The following is a 21173-nucleotide window of genomic DNA, read 5'->3' on the forward strand; positions in this document are numbered from 1 at the left end:
ACATTAGAATCTTTCTGGAGGAATCTGTGTGTGGGTGGCTGATGGACAGGTTCTTTCTCTCCATCACAATCTTGCGCTCTGAGGAGGACAAAGAGAAGAATTTTGGCTGCCGCTCGTAGCTGTAGTTTTGACTGCTATCCACCCCCCCCCCCCCCCCGCTACACATACACACACACAGCACACACACAGAGCCACACCTGTGCTAGGCTCCACAGCGTCTCTTTCCCTTTGACAGCACACAGCTGCTCTGTTAATTAACCACAAGGGTTCATGAGTGAGGTTAATTAAGCAGCGTGTCATCACATTCCCATAAAGAATAGGCTTTTGGGTGGCTCTCCCTCTTCCTCTTCCATTTTCCTTCTTCACTTCAACCTTGTATTAGGATGTATTGCCTAGTGAAATGCTAGAGAAGTAAGGTATTAGGTATTAACCTAACAAGTGAACAAAGATTGAACCACAAAAAAAGTCCAAGTGGACACTGTCATTTGAAGACATTTTAATAATAAATAATGTGGTAAAAATGACAATATTTTTTTTTTATCCCCGTTTATAACATACTCAGTAATGACATAACATGGCTGACATCATGAACATAGTTGCAATTCTTTAAAACATGGCAAACTCCAAACAAATGTCAGGTGTCCTCAGCGAACAATGTTTTACACATTTTGTAGATGTACCAAAAGCTTGGCCTAGATGTAGCCATAAAGAACCTAAACCCAACATGCTTTTCCATTGCCAAGCAGCATGATTTTCAAGTCCCAGTCTTTTGTCACCAGTTGTCCTCTTTCTGTAATAGAGTCCTTCTTTAGGGTAAGTATTAATGTCACTTTCCTCTGCCCTCTGTCTTGCTGGGAAACAATGGTGGATGTGTCACTGTGTACTGGTTGCTCATGGAGAAAATGCTATCCATCATCAGGCATGGAGAAATCCATTTTCCAGGATGTATCCATCAACGTTCCCTACTGATGGGGAGACTCCTACTAATGGGGCTTCCTCACCCTTCCCTATTGATACAATGTATCCGTCAGCTTGTCTACTGTCTCTCTCACTTCCTCATAAGTGCAATTTTAGACATGAGAGCATAGTCCGATTAACAGAGTAGTTTGTGTCATAATAAAGTTTGAGTCCAAATGAACACTGTGGTTCGAATGAAACCTAAACTAGACAGGAGAGTTAAGTTCCCATCCCAACCCCTAACAGAAACAGAATATTAAGACACATAACACCGGTTCAATCGTGTATATAGACAACGATTAACAAGATCATTTGTGTCATTGTTCCTCTTGTATGACGAAAGGTCATAGATAACAATAGTTTAAAATAAAGTTAAGTGATTGTGCTTTTGAAACCAAAGTAGAACAAATAATGCACATTGACAAGACCAACATCAATAACAAAACAATAACAGTGCATTACAAAAATACATTGAAAACAAATGTAAAATTCCCATTGTAGCAATTTTTGTGGCAGTAAAATTAACAAACAATTTACAAGATGGATAGTGATGTCCAAATATTAATTACAGGGGCAACAGACATGTACCACATCAGGTGGTCCAAGACAAGGTATCTGTATACACTGACAACAGCCATCTAATGTGCATGTACTTTCATTGAGACTGTGACTACTTTCATCGAGGCAAATGGAAGCCAGTTCTCTAGCAACAAGTCAAGTAAACAATGATCTAATGGTGCTTCATACCAGTGAGTTAACAGACTCAAACGCGATTGCACCTTTTTTCTCACTTTCTTTTTTCCTGGAAGATGGACATCTAATGAGAAATTGTAATAAGAAAAACAAATATTCAACATTGTTCTGTTTTTTTTGTTCTGTATGATATGAAAAGTAATTTACATAATAGTCACTGAATTGTGATGTCAGATCCCCTTTCCTTTTCTTCTCCCATGATCCTCAGCTCTCCAGAAGCTGTAGACTCAAGACACAAGTTTATACTATAACCCCTTGAATAATGGCCATAAAAAGAAGATCATAGACATACTAGATTTTCAACTCATGGAAACTAGTAAATGGACACTTTTATGAGTATCTTATTCTCACCTCTAGCTCCTCTTCCTGGGTCTGGAAGCCTGTGATGCTGGGCAGTGTGTCTGTGGGGTTCCTGCGGGCCCCATCTCTCCTCCGTCCCCCTGAGCCCCGGGAGGACATGGAGCTGGAGGAGCTCTGAGCCTGGCTCTGGCCCTGCACCGAGGGGAAGGAGGGCCTGCTGTACGGGGGGATGTCCTCAGAACCTGAGACAGAGAGAGATGGTGGTTGGTTAAACACATTCTACTTAGTTTGTGCTGGATAAACTCCATTGTGATGAATCATCTAGTTTTCAAGGGGATTTATTTTGACATGTAGGAACCACATACAAGCATAATGTTATAAAGCTCATATTTGTACTTTGTTCCAACACACAAACCACATTGGAAGTACACTACATTGCAGTAAGTACCTGGTGGCTGACGGGCTTTGCTGCTCCCCTTGCCTCCCTGTGGAGTCCTGTTCTTGTCCTGGCCCTCCCGTCTCTCTACAGAGCCCTCTCTGGTCCTCTGGCCTCCTGCACTCCCTCTCCGGCCCCGACCCTCCCCAGAGCCAATCCTCGGGAGCGTAGCACCTCTGACCTCATAGCCACACCGCGACAAGTGACTAGGGGACTTCAAGGGCATGCATGAGTCTGAGGAGAGAAGAACACAGACATGGAAATTGGAACTTTATTCACCAAGGCCATTTACCAAGTACTGTATAGCTAGAGAAGTCAATGTGAGAGCTGTTCCATGCAGTGACCCATATCTCAGACCCAGTCCCTTACCGTCTGTGAAGTCGTTCCTCTTCTGGTGACCTTGGTGGCCAACCTGGGCCTGGTGCTGCTTGTGCCTCTTGGGCGGTCTCTTCTGCATCACTGCAGAGCTCATGTTACTGTCTGTGGACAGTGGGCTGCTGGGACGCTGGTGCCTTCGCCCTGAGGTAACAGACAAACAGTCAGTCCATGAAAGTTTTATCTAAGAAGGCATATCTATGCATTTTATTCGTGATATTTTCCCCTAACCCAGTTTCCTGCCCCTCTCTCCTCCTCACCTGCTGGTCCTGTGTCCTCCGGGAACCTGGCCATGCGTAGGCCTGCTGTGTAGTCTCCAGTGTTGGCCACAGCCTGGGCGAAGTCTGCGTCTGTGAAGAAGGATCCGTCTGAGGAGCTGACGGCGCTGGAGCGTCCTGATGAGCCGTTGTCCTCCTCGGAGGCCGAGCCCCAGCCGTTAATCATGGAGCCCGTCACGGAACTCTCCAGATCTCCCGTGCTGGAGGCCGGCGTCTGCTCCAGCCCCCGGAGGTGCAGCCTGCGTGGGGAACGGTGGTGGCGCAGTTGCTGGTGGGGCTGGTGATTATTTTGGTGCTGGTGGTAGTGACTCTGGGCAATGTCTGCATCCATCTCATCCCCTGCCTCTTCTTCACCCTCCTCCCCCTCTTCCTCCTGGCCGTCAGTATCCAGTTCCAGGGGGCTGGAGATGTAGCCGTAGGTGTGTGGGGGGGAGAGGGGGAGCGGGGAAGGAGGGGGGCTGGCCACGTGTTGTCTAAGAAGGGAAAAAGGGAAAGGATCAAAGCATTGATTAATGCAAATGGCTGACGGTTGTAGCTGGGATGAGTGAGATGCAGTGTGAGTTGGGCTCATACCTGTGCTGGTCTGTTCCATTGTGTAGGCCGTTGTGCTGGTCTCCCTGGGGGGAGGGGGTGAGAGTTGCTGTAGACTGGTGACTGTAGGACAGACCCTCAGGGGATGAGGCTGCCCCTCTGACAGGGGGGGTGGGACATCTATCCTTCCCCTCCTCCGCCTCCTCTTCCTCCATCTCATCCGGATGCAAGTACATCCGCGAGGGAAGCATTGGGCATAGGGCATCTGGGTTAAAGATTTTTTCCATGGGCAGGGTATATTCGTCACAGCTCCGGCTTGGTGGGCGGTTGGCAGGGGAAGGGGGCAGAGGTTCACCCCGGGTCACTGTGTTCGTTTTGGGCAGTTTGGGGGTGCGAGTTCCCTTCTTATGACTTTGGCTCCCTGCAGAGGCAATCGAACAAACTCTTAGAACATACTGCAGAACAAATACTTATTTGTCCTATTGCTATGATCCGGTTAATCAGTGTCTCACCAGAGGTGCTGTTGCTGCCCCTGTCAGAGCTGTGGAGGGAGCCTCCTGTGTTGTGTTCGTGGGCCTGGTTGTACGGGACGGTGCCTTGCAGAGGCCCATCTCCTCTATAGTGGTCTGAAGACACAGCAGATACAGAGAGAAAGAGACAGAGTTAAACAGATATGTAGACTACACATAGTAACACAAACTGAAGTAACTTCCCAAAAACCCTCCCTCCCACCACTGCTACGCTATGTCCAATCCTCTCACCTTTATTGAGCCTGTTGCTCTGCTCCATGATGTTGTACTGCATATGTGCTTTCTGCAGCTGGGACGGGGGCTGGTTCCAACAGCGTATATCAGCGGCCCCTGCCACGGTCCCTGCAGCTCCAGCCTTGTTAAGGATGCTAGACTGGATGAGCTGGGTGGTGGCGTAGGGGGTGGGCTCGTAGGGGGTGGGCGGCCCTGCCCCGGGGCCCATGTAGCACAAGCTGGGGTTATTGAAAGTCTTAAGCTCATTGAGTTTGTTGGAGAGGTCCACGTCGCTGTACACGGCCTGTTCAGACCCCAATAGACCCCCCTGCTGGTTCTCCAACTGGCTGCCATAGTTGGCGATGCAGTCAGCTGAAGAGAGGAGACCACATGGGGTTAGGGTTAGAGACACTTTACCTATTCATTAATTCTTCATTAACCCTTCACACAGGAAGTCACATAACACCATTAATTATCATGTTGAAGCCATGTTTCATTTCCATGATAACCCTCATTGCTTATTTGATTTGCATTATATATCCATACTTTAAGTTCCATTGCTGGGGCCTGACCACTATCACCCCCAGAGGAGGTCTGTAGCTTTAACGGTACTGACCTGGGCGGCTGTAGGTGGTCATGTTGCTGTCGCTGGTGCCGTTTCCAGTGTTGCAGCAGTTGATGCTGCAGTCTTTGTGGTTGGCACAGGCGTTGGGCCAGGAGTCTGGCAGCCACGGCTGGTTCACACTCTCACCCATGTTCAGCAGCCCGGGTCTGAACCAGAAGCATGCAACCAGAACCATTATCACACAGAACAAACAGGGTTTCAGTCAGGGATGGGCATGGGAGTTTCTGTCCTCTGTCATTTTTCAGACAGGGGGAGACCTCCCTCTGGTGGTTCAAGTAGGGAATACACTGCTCTTGCTTTTACCACTTTCCCTCCTGCATTTCTGAACACCATCATAAGTGCCCTATATAGTGGGGAAATCATATCCAGTCAAGTGTACACATAAAACCACACCCCTTACCTCCCAGCACTGCAGACAGACTCTCCTCCTCTCTGATAGTTCACTAATTTAAAGAAAGAGAACAAATGTGAGAAACACAAGAAAGCAACCTGCACGACAAATGAAAGAGGGAATCCAGGTTGGTGTGACCTGTCTGTCACTCTGTACTCATACAGCTGTCCTTAGGTCAGTCTGACTCATCACATCTGATAGACACATCCTGTCATGAGTCACACTCTGCACGCACGCACACACACACACGCACGCATGTGTGTTACGTGCGTGCGCACGCACACACATATCAACACACACCTGGGGCACTTGGCATTGAGAGGTGTACATGTAGAAAAACAAAATCAGTGTCAGAGTGTTAAACATGATATCTTGACCCTGAGGCACACTTCACAATGACTGATAACCCTTCAGTTCAGACACATCCTCTTCACTGGAGGGTGAGTCATTTCAACCACATGATTAGATACACTTTACTACTTCTACGGTCACTGTGTGAAGGACAAGTAGGAACATGGGACTGTGTTTATGCTTTGTATGGCACTAACTGCCTCTCTACTTGTCACAAAGCACAGTGACTCAGCAGCACTCTAAACTGTCTTCACCACAACCACAGGACAGGCCAACTGGTGGCCATGTTGTGTGTCATTGTCTATGCCTGGTCTAAGAGGGTGGGATAGGGATGGGCTAATGACCTCTTTAGGAGCTGTCTGCCCCCTGATTCACCTTCTGTCAGAACATACCTTTCTGTAGCCCTGAACGCACCTCCCTCCGTGAGATTTTGAATTTTACATAATTGGTTTGTGGATGTGAGGCCACCAAAGATAAACACTAGTTCCATTAGCTGTTTGTGTATTGGAACAGATTGTTTGTGAGTGCTGGGAGGAACTGAGAACATAGAGAGATAAATGTGTTTGTGTACAGGCATCTCTGAATCATAGGGGCTTCAAGGTCAGAACACATACCGGTAAATAACAAATACATGTTTACAGCTGAACACATTCCTTCATACATACCTGTAGGAGTGAAGGTGAAAGATGGAACTGCAGGAACAAACCCAACCCAAACAGAGGAGGAGTGAATAAAAATAAAAGGAGGTGGGAGAGAAAGAGAGAAGGTTCATTTATTGATTGCAAAATAGACATTTCGTAAGCCTGTGAAAAAAGCCCCACAAAAACTGACAGACATATTGACGCATGCACGCACGCACACTCAAACACACACACACACAGAGTCAGATGAGGCTCCCTGTCCTCCATCAATCAGGAACATGTGGCCTTATGGGTAATGGAGGTCACCTGTGGTCAGACGGAAGGAGATAACAGAGATAGCAGAACACATGTCATATTACCTGGGTGACAGGCTTGTCCCTACTCTAACTGTGCCTCACCGGGGAGAGGCGGCGGGCAGCGCCCTGGAAATGAGCCCTAAATGTCAGCGTTTGAATGTCAGCGTATTCTGGGATGTGCCGGCTCATCGTCACTACCCTTTGAGGTCTTCGAGTCAGGAGAGAAGACCAAACCCGTTTTATTTCATTTCTCGATATGAGATATGGTTATCAGGCTCCTTACTTTGAGGATAAAAGCAGCTGACACTAGGCAAGTCACATTATGGGCTACTGGAGAAAAACACACCTTAATGTAAAAGCATTGGTTTAATGCATGTTAACATTAGAAGCCTCCTCCCTAAGTTTATTTTATTCACTGCTTTAGCACACTCCGCAAACTCAGATGTCCTAGCCATGTCTGAATCCTGGCTTAGGATGCCACCAAAAATCCTGAAATGTCCATCCCTAACTATAACATTTTCCTACAAGATAGAACTGCCAAAGGGGAGGAAGTTGCAATCTACTCCAGAGATAGCCTGCAGAGTTCTGTAATACTATCCAGGTCTGTGCCCAAACAATTCGAGGTTCTACTTTTAAAAATCCACCTTTCAGAAACAAGTCTCTCACCGTTGCCGCTTGCTATAGACCCCCCTCAGCCCCCAGCTGTGCCCTGGACACCATATGTGAATTGATCGTCCCCCATCTATCTTCAGAGTTTGTACTGTTAGGTGACCTAAACTGGGACATGCTTAACACCCGGGCCATCCTACAATCTAATCTAGATGCCCTCAATCAACCAAAATCAGTAACCATGGGCACCCTGTAAGATATCATCCTGACCAACTTACCCTCTAAATACACCTCCAACCAGGATCTCAGCAATCACTGCCTCATTGTATGCGTGCATAATGGGTCCGCGGTCAAACGACCACCCCTCATCACTGTCAAAGTTCCTAAAACACTTCAGCGAGCAGGCCTGTCTAATCGACCTGGCCCGGGTATTCTGGAAGGATATTGACCTCATCCTGTCAGTAGAGGATGCCTGGTTGCTCTTCAAAAGTGCTTTCCTCTCCATCTTAAATAAGCATGCCCCATTTAAAAAATGTAGAACTAAGAACAGATATAGCCCTTGGTTCACCCCAGACTTGCCTGCCCTTGATAGGAACAAAAACATCCTGTAGCATTCTGCATTAGCATCGAATAGCCCCCGCGACTTTTCAGGGAAGTCAGGAACCAATATACTCAATCAGTTAGAAAAGCTAAGGCTAGCTTTTTCAAACATAAATTTGCATCCTGTAGCCCTAATTCCCCCCCAAATTTTGACACTGTAAAGTCCATGGAGAATAAGAGCACCTTCCTCCCAGCTGGCCACTGCACCGAGGATAGAAAGCACTGTCACCACCGATAAATCTACGATAATCAATCATTTCAATAAGCATTTTTCCACAGCTGGCCATGCTTTCCACCTAGCTACCCCTACCCCGGCCAACATCTCAGCACCCCCTGCAGCAACTTGCCCAAACCCCAACCCCCCTGCTTCTCCTTCACCCAAATCCAGACAGCTGATGTTCTGAAAGAAATGTGAAAACTGGATTCCTACATTTCAGCCGGTCTAGACAATCTGGACACTCTCTTTCTAAAATGATCCTCCAAAATTGTTGCAACCCCATTACTAGCCTGTTCAACCTCTCTTTCGTATCGTCTGAGATCCCCAAAGATTGGAAAGCTGCCGCGGTCATCCCTCTCTTTAAAGGGGGAGACACTCTAGACCCAAACTGTTTTAGACCTATATCCATCCTGACCTTCTAAAATCTTAGAATGCCAAGTTAACAAACAGATCACCGACCATTTCGAATACCACCGTACCTTCTCCACTATGTAATCTGGTTTCCGAGCTGGTAATGGGTGCACCTCAGCCATGCTCAAGGTCCTAAACAATATCATAACCGCCATCGATAAAAGACAGTACTGTGCAGCTGTCTTCAACGACCTGGCCAAGGCTTCGACTCTATCCATCCCCACATTCTTATCGGCAGACTCAACAGCCTTGGTTTCTCAAATGACTGCCTCGCCTGGTTCAACAACTACTTCTCAGATAGAGTTCAGTGTGTCAAATCGGAGGGCCTGTTGTTCGGACCTCTTGCAGTCTCTATGGGGGTCCACAGGGTTCAATTCTCAGGCCAACTCTTTTCTCTGTATATATCAATGACGTCGCTCTTGTTGCTCGTGATTCTTTGATCCACCTCTATGCAGACGAGCCCATTCTGTAAACATCTGGCCCTTCTTTGGACACTGTGCTAACAAGCCTCCAAACGAGATCAACACCATACAACACTCCTTCCGTGTCCTCCAACTGCTCTAAAATGCTAGTAAAACTAAGTGCATGCTCTTCAACCGATTGCTGCCAGCACCCACCCGCCCGAATGGCATCACTACTCTGTAAGGTTCTGACCTAGAATATGTGGACAACTACAAATACCTAGGTGTCTCATTAAACTGTAAACTCTCCTTCCAGACTCGCATTAAGCATCTCCAATCCAAAATTTAATCTAGAATCAGCTTCATATATCCCAACAAAGCCCTCTATCTCATGCCGCCAAACATACCCTCGTAAAACTGACTATCCTACCGATCCTTGACTTCGGCAATGTCATTTACAAAATGGCCCCCAACACTATTCTCAGCAAACTGGATGTAGTCTATCACAGTCCCATCCGTTTTATCACCAAAGCCCCATATAACATCCACCAATGTGACTTGTATGCTCTTGTTGGCTGGCCCTCACTATACAGTGGGGCAAAAAAGTATTTAGTCAGCCACCAATTATGCAACTTCTCCCACTTAAAAAGATGAGAGAGGCCTGTAATTTTCATCATAGGTACACTTCAACTATGACAGACAAAATGAGAAAAAAAATCCAGAAAATCACATTGTAGGATTTTTAATGAATTTATTTGCAAATTATGGTGGAAAATAAGTATTTGGTCACCTACAAACAAGCAAGATTTCTGGCTCTCACAGACCTGTAACTTCTTCTTTAAGAGGCTCCTTTTTCCTCCACTCGTTACCTGTATTAATGGCACCTGTTTGAACTTGTTATCAGTATAAAAGACACCTGTCCACAAAAGTCACACTCCAAACTCCACTATGGCCAAGACCAAAGAGCTGTCAAAGGACACCAGAAACAAAATTGTAGACCTGCACCAGGCTGGGAAGACTGAATCTGCAATAGGTAAGCAGCTTGGTTTGAAGAAATCAACTGTGGGAGCAATTATTAGGAAATGGAAGACATACAAGACCACTGATAATCTCCCTCGATCTGGGGCTCCATACAAGATCTCACCCCGTGGGGTCAAAATGATCACAAGAACGGTGAGCAAAAATCCCAGAACCACACAGGGGGACCTAGTGAATGACCTGCAGAGAGCTGGAACCAAAGTAACAAAGCCTACCATCAGTAACACACTATGCCGCCAGGGATTCAAATCCTGCAGTGCCAGACGTGTCCCCCTGCTTAAGCCAGTACATGTCCAGGCCCGTCTGAAGTTTGCTAGAGAGCATTTGGATGATCCAGAAGAAGATTGGGAGAATGTCATATGGTCAGATGAAACCAAACTATAACTTTTTGGTAAAAACTCAACTCGTCGTGTTTGCAGGACAAAGAATGCTGAGTTGCATCCAAAGAACACCATACCTACTGTGAAGCATGGGGGTGGAAACATCATGCTTTGGAGCTGTTTTTCTGCAAAGGGACCAGGACGACTGATCCGTGTAAAGGAAAGAATGAATGGGGCCATATGTATCGTGAGATTTTGAGTGTAAACCTCCTTCCATCAGCAAGGGTATTGAAGATTAAACATGTCTGGGTCTTTCAGCATGACAATGATCCCAAATACACCGCCCGGGCAATGAAGGAGTGGCTTCGTAAGAAGCATTTCAAGGTCCTGGAGTGGCCTAGCCAGTCTCCAGATCTCAACCCCATAGAACATCTTTGGAGGGAGTTGAAAGTCCGTGTTGCCCAGCAACAGCCCCAAAACATCACTGCTCTAGAGGAGATCTGCATGGAGGAATGGGCTAAAATACCAGCAACAGTGTGTTGAAACCTTGTGAAGACTTACAGAAAATGTTTGACCTCTGTCATTGCCAACAAAGGGTATATAACAAAAATATTGAGATAAACTTTTGTTATTGATCAAATACTTATTTTCCACCATAATTTGCAAATAAAATCATTAAAAATCGTACAATGTGATTTTCTGCATTTTTTCTTCTCATTTTGTCTGTCATAGTTGAAGTGTACCTATGATGAAAATTACAGGCCTTTCTCATCTTTTTAAGTTGGAGAACTTGCACAATTGGTGGCTGACTAAATACTTTTTTGCCCCACTGTATATCCATCGCCAAATCCACTGGCTCCAGGTCATCTGCAAGTCTTTGCTAGGTAAAGCTCCGCCTTATCTCAGCTCACTGGTCACCATAGCAACATCCACCCATAGCACGCGCTCCAGCAGGTATACTGCACATGTCATCCCCAAAGCCAATACTTCCTTTGGCCGCCTTTCCTTCCAGTTCTCTGCTGCCAATGACTGGAATGAATTGCAAAAATCTCTGAAGCTGTCAGGGCAGTTTACCGATCACTGTACCTGTACACAGCCAATCAGTAAATAGCACACCCGACTACCTCATCCCCATATTATTACTTACCCTCTTGCTCTTTTGCACCCCATTATCTCTACTTTCAAAACATCATCTGCACATCTATCAATCCAGTATTAATGCTAAATTGTAATTATTTTCACCTATTTATTGCCTAACTCACTACTCTTCTACATTTGCACACACTGTACATAGATTTTTCTATTTTTCTTTTATTTTGTGTTATTGAATGTACGTTTGCTTATGTGTAACTCTGTGTTGTTGTTTTTGTCGCACTGCTTTGCTTTATATTGGACAGGTCGCAGTTGTAAATGAAGACTTGTTCTCAACTGGCCTACCTGGTTAAATAAAGGTGAAATAAAAATTAATTACAAAAATGTGATTGAAGTGAATAAATGCAATTACCCTGGTGACACAGAAGACAGTGTCCCATCTCTAACATATGTGTCAGAGGGCTTAGGTTGCCAGTGTTCAGCTGAATGATCGTAACACTAACCTAATGTCCTCCCTCTATCCACCTCCCCACATCTAATTACTATCACCATCCCAGTCTCTTCTCATCTCCCTCCAATCTCTACTCAACAAAATATTAGCTGGGTGTGATCAACATTTGATACTCTACTTACTTAATAAATTATCCTATTTTCCCTAAGCCTAACCCTAAACTTACAAAATGTCCCCAGTTGGTCAAATTTCTGTTTGTTTACTTTTCTTGATCCCCACAAGTATAGTTAAACATGTCCACTGATATATACACCCAAAGCCACATCCACTACGGACCTTTGCGTATGCCGGCGTAGCTGCTGCTGAGGCCACTCCTCTTCTTGTGGTGGCGGTAGAGCCACACACTGAACACCATGAGGACCACCCAGCAGGTAGCACCGATGCCCGCGATGAACGCCGGCTGTTTGACCACGTCTGAGATCTGAGACAATGTGTCCTGGTCCTCACGACTGTCCATCATCTGACCTGTAGAGTCTGGGGGAGGAAGAGGAGGAGAGAAGATTGACACGAAGGACGTGTATATAGTATCCTCCATCATAGAAAATTGACAGGGAAGAATTGAGGCGGATCCTGAAAGACAAACATAAATCCTTCAAAACATTAACGTTCAACTGATGGGCAGGAGTCTGAGATGGAAAACAATATTACAGAGTGGAGACAGGAGAGTCAGCTGAAAGGAGATATCTCTAAATACATCTGGTCACATAATCTGTCATGGAAAATGTTCTCATTCTCTGCTCCTCAGAGTGCTAGGCCAAGAGGTGAACTGGAGTGAATGGACTTCATCATGTAACTCGAAAAGCTTTATATTGGTAATGTGAAAAGGCTGGAATGTACTAAGACGATGGAGAGGTGGAAAACCGAGTTGATAATGTCTGTGCTTTTTGTCACATATAGTGAACCTGAGACTAGGGCAGGAGAGGCTGAATGCAAATAATTTAACTAAAGGCATTGTGAAATGACTCAGAGACATATTCATGTTGGGACATTAGATAGACACCTGTACATACACCTTGACATTTGTCATGGTGAGAACTGACACAGTGTGCAAATCACACAGACCATCCATCACATGGCTATAACTGAAAATACCTTAGACGGGTAGCGATTTAACTGGTGTTGACCTGAAGCTTGTGAGTCGACAGACATAGATAATGGATTAACACTGTTAATTGACCTCTTCTTTTCTTGGTTCTGAGATCAGATAACATTCTTAATGTATTTTTACATGCTCTTAAATTAAGGGAGACTATCAAGTGTTACAGTTGAGCAGCTCACCAAGTTGAAAGAAGGTGACATCACTCTTGACCCCTGGGCCAGCACCGTTGCTAGCGGCGACCTCCACACTGTAGCGTATCCCTGGCGCCAGGCTGGGGATTAGCACAGAGAAGGTGGAGCCATCTACTGTCCGGTTGACGTGGTAACGGCTCTCATTGCCCAGGCACCAGATCTGTAGAGGATAGGGTGAAAGAAGGAGTGTGATGGTGAGAGTCAGTGGATTTTTTTTCAGTAAATGCAAACACTGTATTTGATATGACATATCAACATAAGCCCATGACAGTGCCTCACATCAATGTGCTTAGTCCACCTCCGCTGAAGCAACTAAAAACACACAAACCCAAGGAAGTGAGAGGGAGAAAGTGGGAGGCTTGAGATTCTGCTCCATACCTCTCTCTGTTTGTTCCCCTCTTTCCTTCAGCAGAAAATCAAACCCTCTCTCCACCTTACCTTGTACTCCTGTACCATTCCGTTCTGTTCCTCCTCAGGAGGCGGTTGCCAAGCGACCAGGATGGCGGTCCCATTGGCATCACTCTTCGTGATGGTAACACCTCGGGGGGCTCCACTGGGAGCTGAGATGGGAACAAACCGTCAGACAGATGCACATGATGACATCAAAGACACCCACTCTCATTTGATCCTGTACATGTCACAACTCCCCTCAGCGTCTGCCATGTCTCTTGCTGAACATTAAAGGACATTTAGTGACAATTCAGATAACATGCAACTGCTTCACCTGCAGTAGTCAGATTATTCTCAATACAATAGGCGCAAGACTACTGTTACTGAACAGTATGATCATAAAGAGCTAATGAACAGCATGTGGAATAAATACAGATTAATATTGTAGAAGTTTTAAATTGTAAGGGTATGGAACTAGAGTGAATAGCCACAGATGTCAGTTCAACGCATAGTTTTGATTTACATTTGGTTGAGTTGTCAACTTTTATTTATTTGATTTTTATCTTTATTTAACTAGGCAAGTCAGTTAAGAACAAATTCTTATTTTCAATGACGGCCTAGGAGCAGTGGGTTAACTGCCTGTTCAGGGGCAGAACGACAGATTTGTACCTTGTCAGCTCAGGGATTTGAACTAACGTGCATTCAACGTGAAATCAACAAAACATTTTACCATGTCATTGGATTTAGGTTAAAAGTTGGGTAAACAAATATGAAATGTCCTTACGTTGATTACTTTTTACAAATATAATCTGTGTTCCAGGTTGATTCAATGTCCTCACATGTATTTTATTGGTTGAAATGATGTGGAAACATTGTTGATTCAACCAGTTTTTGCCCAGTGGGTACTTTGTATGGATGTTGTGATAATTGGTAGTATTTGTAAGATGAGAAGATAAAATAAAAAAATCTGTATACACAATGTTTTCTTTGACAAGCTGGGGCACTGAATGTTCCACATATCTATCTATCTAGCCTAGCCCACTAGATGTTCTTGCAATTATCTGCCTAAGGGTATGAAACCCACATGAAGCCACAGGTCCATGTTGCAAGTTTGTCACCAGTATAATACAGGAATTGACTGAGCTGATGTTGTGATGAATGGTATGTTGTTCAAGCTCTAGTACTGCCTGGAGGCTTTGTGTGCTGTGCCACGGTGGTGGTGGTGGTGGTGGTGGTGCTAGTCACCTGATGAAAGCAATTCAAGTGAATCAGTAGCGCGTTGGCCTCAGGAGCTTAGTCATCGCCTAGTTAAAGATAATGAAAGCAGGCATGTCTGTTGTCTCGGGCTGGCTGGTGCTCTACGCATGAACTCAGAAAACAATTAGCAGCGCAATTTGTCTGCACAGCTGCTGCTACACACTCATCTATACAGAATACAGACACACGTCAGCTTTAAACAATGTGAAACTCTCAAACCTCACCAATGTTGATTACTATGCAACAACCATACAGTAACACCCACAACAATTTACACACTTTATTTGGATAGTACAGATTTTCCATCGGTAAAAGCTCTGTAGATAGTATGACCAACTATCTGTTGATAAGCAACTGCTTGCTAAGGTTACGGTTAGGTTAGAATAAGGGTAATGGTTAAGGTTTGGGCTAGGGTAAAGGTTAAGGGTTAGGATAAGGGCAGTAGAGGCTTCTGAGGGGAGGACGGCTCATAATAATGGGCGGAACAGAGTAAATGGAATGGCATCAAACACATGTATTTGATACCATTCCACCTATTCCACTCTAGCCATTACCACGAGCCCGTCCTCCCCAATTAAGGTGCCACCAACCTCGTGTGGATAAGGTTTTAGGTTAGGGTTAGAACTGGGGTTAGTAGAGAGTTGAAATATTACTGATTGTCTGTAGAGCATCTACAGATGGACTATCCAAATAATGTGTTACCGAGATGTGTTATGGTTTCTCAGAAATCTCATTCATTTATTTCTACATGTGAAAGGTTGATTTTGTCAACCACTTCCCTGGACTACTAAAACTCTCACAAAACAACCTACTCCATTCTAATACTATAACTCATGTATTTAATCTCCACTCAGACTTCCCATCACTACCCTCTTTAACAGAAGCCCTTGACCCCTGATCCCTGACCCCTGGCCTCTGCCTCTCACCTTCCTCAGGAGTCCTGGCCACCTTCACTTCGCTGTCCGCTCCCTGGAACTCATCAAAGAAGGGACGCACTTTGAACTCGTAGGTGACCCCCTTCTTCAGCTGAGGCACCACAGCACCGTCCTCTCCAGGGTTCCGCACCTCGAACACGCCCCACTGCCCCCCCGGCTGGCCCAGCTCCGCAGACGCCCTGTACATCACCTTGTAACCCTGGATGTATGGAGACTGCTGCTCCACCTAGTGGTAAAAAGGGGGAACAGATTTGAGGGTTTCTTAGAAGGCATCTAAAACACAACATCATTTTATAAGCAGTATTATGACCATGTGTTCTCACTTTGAACTTTGGAACACATTCTAACGCCAGAAAAAGGAACCCTACTGTAAATTAGTCTATTAAATTGCTATAACATTTTGGTTGCCATAGCCGCTGATATTTAATATTATAGTTCCAACCAAAACGATTTCATAGTAAGCCCTGGGATCTATGACACAAGTGTCAAAGAGCCATTACAACAGCAGGAAATGGTACAGCTATCTCAGATGTTGGGCCAGTGTGTCACATGATGAAATAAAAAAACAATACACATTATAAAACCATAACTCTCCTGCCGCTTTTGTTGGGCTGTTAACCATATAATGAACATCCTCCAGGAGAAGTCTTTAGTTCTGTGCTATGTTGCCCCCCAAGCCCACGGGGAGAGCTTAGGTTACACCCCCTGTCATCTTCCAGAGCTCAGAGAAACCACAGCATGAGGTCATCACCAAGCACCAGTTTCCTGAGAGCCTGGGACTGGTTAGGACACTGCCAGGAGGGCACTTCTAACCAGCACACAAAGAAACATGGGCCTCAGAGTTAGGTATCGTAGATATGGCTAAGGAAGCTAGGACTTCATAAGCACTTTATGAATGAATGGGCCCAATACATTTTACTTGACAATGGCCCATAACAAAGTGTTCTCACCTATTTTAAAGGGGATCATGTTAATTTGTACTGTCCAGTGGCCCTATTAATAATATTCGGTCCAAGTATGCGGAAAGCTCAAAAACTCCCCAGGCAGCCAAGTTCCACAGACGATGGCCATGGGGAAGCCTTCTCCCTGTCAGTCTGGCTTTCGGCCTGCTCAGCTAAACTATTTACATTGTGTCTCTGTTTAGTACTGCACCCCTGACATGTGCTCATTCATCACTGAGCCCCTTGGCCCTTCCTGGGGAAGAGAGGGAGAAAGGCCTCACAACATATACAAGTCCTCTTTCATAGACCAGGATCAAAACTCACTCTGTCAGCACAGGTGGTCTTGATTAGGCCATTGGTACACATCCTATCCACAGCTCCACACAACTGGCTATACAGCACAGTCTATGCTCTATGCCTACAGACTCAACTATATGTTCTGTAGTACATTATTTCTCAATGAATCAAATTATATTTGTATAGCATATTGTGAATATCAGGCGGTCTTCATTAGACCATCGGTCCATATCCTACCAGAGGTTGAAACAGGTTCAGGGAACAGAACCGAAAACCGCAAAATAACAATCAGAACCGGGAACGAAAGTGATCTATACTGTTCTGGAACAGAACAGTTTAGGGAATATTTTTCTAGTCTCACAAAAAACAAACTGCCTATGCAAAACCCTCACTCAGTCACTCATAAACTTTTTCCAGTGTCTGACTGCTAGCTGAAAATCTTTATGTGTGTACGTAGGTGACCCCCTTCTTCTATGCTACCTGCCCATCCCCCTCCAAAGCACAGGCTACTGTAGCCTGTTGATGTTAAAAGCGTGATTCAGAAATTAGGGAGAGAGATTTTTTATTAGAGAAGAATGGATTAACTTTTTCAATGCTACTTAAGGATACTTTAGTTATCATCTTTCACATTGTAAGTCCAAAAATGTAAGACGTAAAAAAATATATATTTATATTTCAGAGGTTTAAAAAGGAACAGAAAGGAACAACATAAACCACCACTTTTTTTGGGATTGGAACTGGTTCAGAACTTGACTTTGCTGGTCGGAAAATTAGAACGGAATGAAAAAAATTATGGTTCTGTTCAGAATGAAACGATTGGAAAATAATTTAGGTTCCAACCCCTGCATCCTACCCACAGCTCTACACAGCTGGTTATACAGCACATTCTATGCTCTCTGCTCTATGCCTAAACTTTGTGTTCTGAAGTACATTATTTCTCAATCAAATTAGCCTATTGTGAATATCAGTTATAGCCACGCAAGCACAGAAAGGTTTAGGGCAGGGGTGGGCAAACTTTTTGGCTCGAGGGCCACATCGGGATTTTGAAATTCAATGGAAGGCCACATTTTATGGGGGACCAATTGTTAAAATCAATTTGCGGGGGCCTCCTGAGTGGCGCAGCAGTCTAAGGCACTGCATCGCAGTGCTTGAGGCATCACTACAGATCCGGGTTTGATCCCAGGCTGTGTCACATGGGCTGGGAAACCCATGAGGTGGCGCACAATTGGCCCAGCTTCGTCTGGGTTAGGAGACGGCTTGACAGGCCGAGATTTCCTTGTCCCATTGCGCTCTAGCAACTCCTGTGGCGAGCCGGGCACATGCACGTTGACACGGTCGCCAGGTGTATGGTGTTTCCTCCGACACATTGATGCGGCTGGTTAAGCGGGCATTGTGTCAAGAAGCAGTGCGGCTTGGCTGGGTCGTGTCATGAGCACGCACGACTCTCGAGTCCGTGCGGGAGTTGCAGCAATGGGACAATTGAATACCATGAAATTGGGGAGAAAAAAGGGGTTAAAAAAAATACAAATATTATATGTATATTTTTTTATGTCTCACGGGCTAGATTGAAGTTCCCGCGTGCCGTACTTTGCCCCCCTTGGTGTAGGGAGACCAACAGACCATGCAGTCTAAGAAGCTGGTAGTAATCATTCACAATCAGCTGACACAGACAGACACTAGGGTAACTTTTCCTTAGGATGGTCAGTATCTGCAGACGGCCCAGGCCCAGTTAGGTCGAGGGTCAGGGTTCTACTCACCGTCCACTGCACCCTGACAGAAGAGGAAGAGAGGATGGTGGGGTTGTGGAGATGGATCACCACATCCCCCAGCTCCCTCTGGATCTGACGATGGTCTACCCCCTGGCTGGTGGGAGGGGTGTCTGAATGGGGACACAGAGAGAGTTTGCTCACTCAGACACTCACTTTGCCCTTGCCAAGCCAGCTGGTTACAATATGAGGACCACTAAGTCTCAGTGTCTCTGACACCAGCTAAATGTGACTCTATCATCAGGTAAAGCTTGTAGAGGAGAGGGTTATCTCACCTTGTGTCCTGACTGCATCAGTGATGGGGCTGGGGTCACTGAGGCCGTAGGCGTTGGCTGCTCTCACCAGAAACAGGTAAACTGCACCTGGCTTGAGGTTCTTCAGGACAAAGGTCTCCATCTTCACGTGGTCAGCCAGAGTCACCCAGCTACTCCCCGACGCGTGACTACACAGATGGAGGAACAATGGTCAATCATTCACAACAGACAAGGTCTTAAAAATGAGTGCATACACAACGCATGCATATATATACAGCCCTGAACACACATAATAGACTCACATCTCGGCCCTGCTAGACTTACCTGAATACCTCGATGACATAGGAGATGGGCGTGGACGCAGCGTTTGGGTTGGATTTCCTAGACTTACCTGAATACCTCGATGACAATGGAGATGGGCGTGGCCCCAGCGTTTGGGTTGGATTTCCTAGACTTACCTGAATACCTCGATGACAATGGAGATGGGCGTGGCCCCAGCGTTTGGGTTGGAATTCCTAGACTTACCTGAATGCTTCGATGACATAGGAGGTGGGCGTGGCCCCAGCATTTGGGTTGGATTTCCAGGACAGAGTGACTGAGGTGCGGCTCACATCAGTCACGTCAGGCTTGGATGGGCCGCTGGGGATCAGGTTAGGGTCTGTGGGTCGACCTGGCTGGACTACTACTCCGAACTCTGCCACACACGAAACAGAGAGGTCAGAGTGGCAATCAAACAATCAAATAAATACCCATTTACTCACAGCAATGACTCCAGAGAGTGAAAGATACAGCTGAAAAGATCATTATGATGTCCATAACCTACCTTCCACCTCCAGGTAAGCCCTCCAGGATGCCTCTCCACTGGGGCTGGACGCCACGCATGTGTAGACGCCTGTATCTCCAAGCTGAGGAGCAGAGACACAGAGACAGTCTAAGAGTGTGTTCATTTGGTGGTGTCTGAGTGGTGGTCTATGAGTGTATGTTGGTGGTGGTGTTACGCTGCCCCCTACCTTAGCGTAGCGGATCTGCAGGGCTCCTGTGTCTATCTGGGTGATGCGGGCCTCCTCGGGGGACACCATCGCCCCGTCTTTCTTCCAGTGAACTGTTGGTGTGGGGGTCCCTGTTGCATGGCAACCCAGGACCACTGTGCTCTCCACAGGTACCGTATGATTGGACGGGCCCTGTCGGATCACGGGAGGGGGGCGGTCCGACACCACTATTCAAAAGAGAGCGGGAGAATGTACTGTTTAATACCAGTTATACTGTGAGAGTAAATAGTTCTCTATCACCCCTTCAAATAGAGAGAGAAATAAAAAATATATAGAAGAGAATGGAAGGGGAGAAAAATCAAGGGCAGATGTGATGTGAGAGATATTGAGGGAAATTGATATGAGGAGAACACAATAGGAGTGATCGGTTGGGGCAGTGGAGGGAATAGAAATCAGATTATCCCAATGCCCAGAGCAACTGGCTAATCACTGGGAAGTAGCAGGAACAGTAGGAGCTGGCAATAGCCAGAGCACCACAGACCAACTAATAACAAATCCCATTTAGACAGCAGTCACGCAGCCATCACTCTCACATTTCACAACATTGTGGAAATAGGGGGGGAAAAGCTCTCCAAAATCAGAGGCAGAGGGAAAAATAATGGTAACACCTTGAAAACCGCCAGAGGTAATGGCAGCAAGTTATTTCCATACAAATATACCTCGCAAACAGGGAGGGAGGAGGGGGAAGGGAGAGGGGAGAGACAGGTAGGCCTATTCACTTGAAGGAAATATAAAGGATAGCAGAGTGAGAAGTCCTACTTGGATTAAACATGCTACATCCTTGTTTCATTTCCATTAAGTGTAATTGAGTGTCGGTGACTCTTATTTGTCCGGTGCGACACCTTGGCAACTGCAGAAAGCTTTATCATCACCATATGATTACCGGTACCCAGAACCAATAGCTACCACTGCTGAAGTCACCTTTATGCACAGACAATGCTTGACGCCTGTACCAGCCTCAGGCAATTATGTGAATTAACATAATATATGTACATAGTGAAGACACACACACACATGCGCACGCATGCTCACACTCAAGTCAGTTTATTATAACCAAGTAGACTTTGCTGGTGGGGATGGTTGCTGTAATTACAGTTGTAGGCCTTTGAGCCAGACTC

At 45.8% G+C, this 21173-nt stretch overlaps 1 protein-coding gene across 4 annotated transcripts in view; it reads right to left on the reverse strand.

The window, feature by feature from the left end:
* Window positions 1-481: 481 nt before the first annotated feature.
* Window positions 482-21173, reverse strand: part of LOC110537230 (roundabout homolog 1) — a 232647-nt gene continuing 211955 nt past the window's right edge. For 3 of the 4 annotated variants that reach the window (XM_036937241.1, XM_036937240.1, XM_021623113.2), the window contains 20 exons: window positions 20017-20222; window positions 19830-19911; window positions 19532-19700; window positions 19028-19194; window positions 18744-18865; window positions 15740-15974; window positions 13605-13726; window positions 13155-13326; window positions 12153-12350; window positions 6406-6432; window positions 5399-5441; window positions 4990-5144; window positions 4392-4745; window positions 4143-4256; window positions 3673-4051; window positions 3082-3572; window positions 2816-2965; window positions 2459-2680; window positions 2062-2252; window positions 482-1936 (listed from right to left, as the gene is read on the reverse strand). In XM_036937241.1, the coding sequence (XP_036793136.1) occupies window positions 1865-1936; window positions 2062-2252; window positions 2459-2680; window positions 2816-2965; window positions 3082-3572; window positions 3673-4051; window positions 4143-4256; window positions 4392-4745; window positions 4990-5144; window positions 5399-5441; window positions 6406-6432; window positions 12153-12350; window positions 13155-13326; window positions 13605-13726; window positions 15740-15974; window positions 18744-18865; window positions 19028-19194; window positions 19532-19700; window positions 19830-19911; window positions 20017-20222 (3671 nt within the window). In that variant the 3' untranslated portion in view covers window positions 482-1864. The remainder of the gene's footprint in view (window positions 1937-2061; window positions 2253-2458; window positions 2681-2815; window positions 2966-3081; window positions 3573-3672; window positions 4052-4142; window positions 4257-4391; window positions 4746-4989; window positions 5145-5398; window positions 5442-6405; window positions 6433-12152; window positions 12351-13154; window positions 13327-13604; window positions 13727-15739; window positions 15975-18743; window positions 18866-19027; window positions 19195-19531; window positions 19701-19829; window positions 19912-20016; window positions 20223-21173) is intronic. The other variant, XM_036937242.1, reaches the window with a different exon arrangement.

Source organism: Oncorhynchus mykiss, chromosome 12 (genome assembly GCF_013265735.2).
Source record: "Oncorhynchus mykiss isolate Arlee chromosome 12, USDA_OmykA_1.1, whole genome shotgun sequence".
Taxonomy (NCBI): domain Eukaryota; kingdom Metazoa; phylum Chordata; class Actinopteri; order Salmoniformes; family Salmonidae; genus Oncorhynchus; species Oncorhynchus mykiss.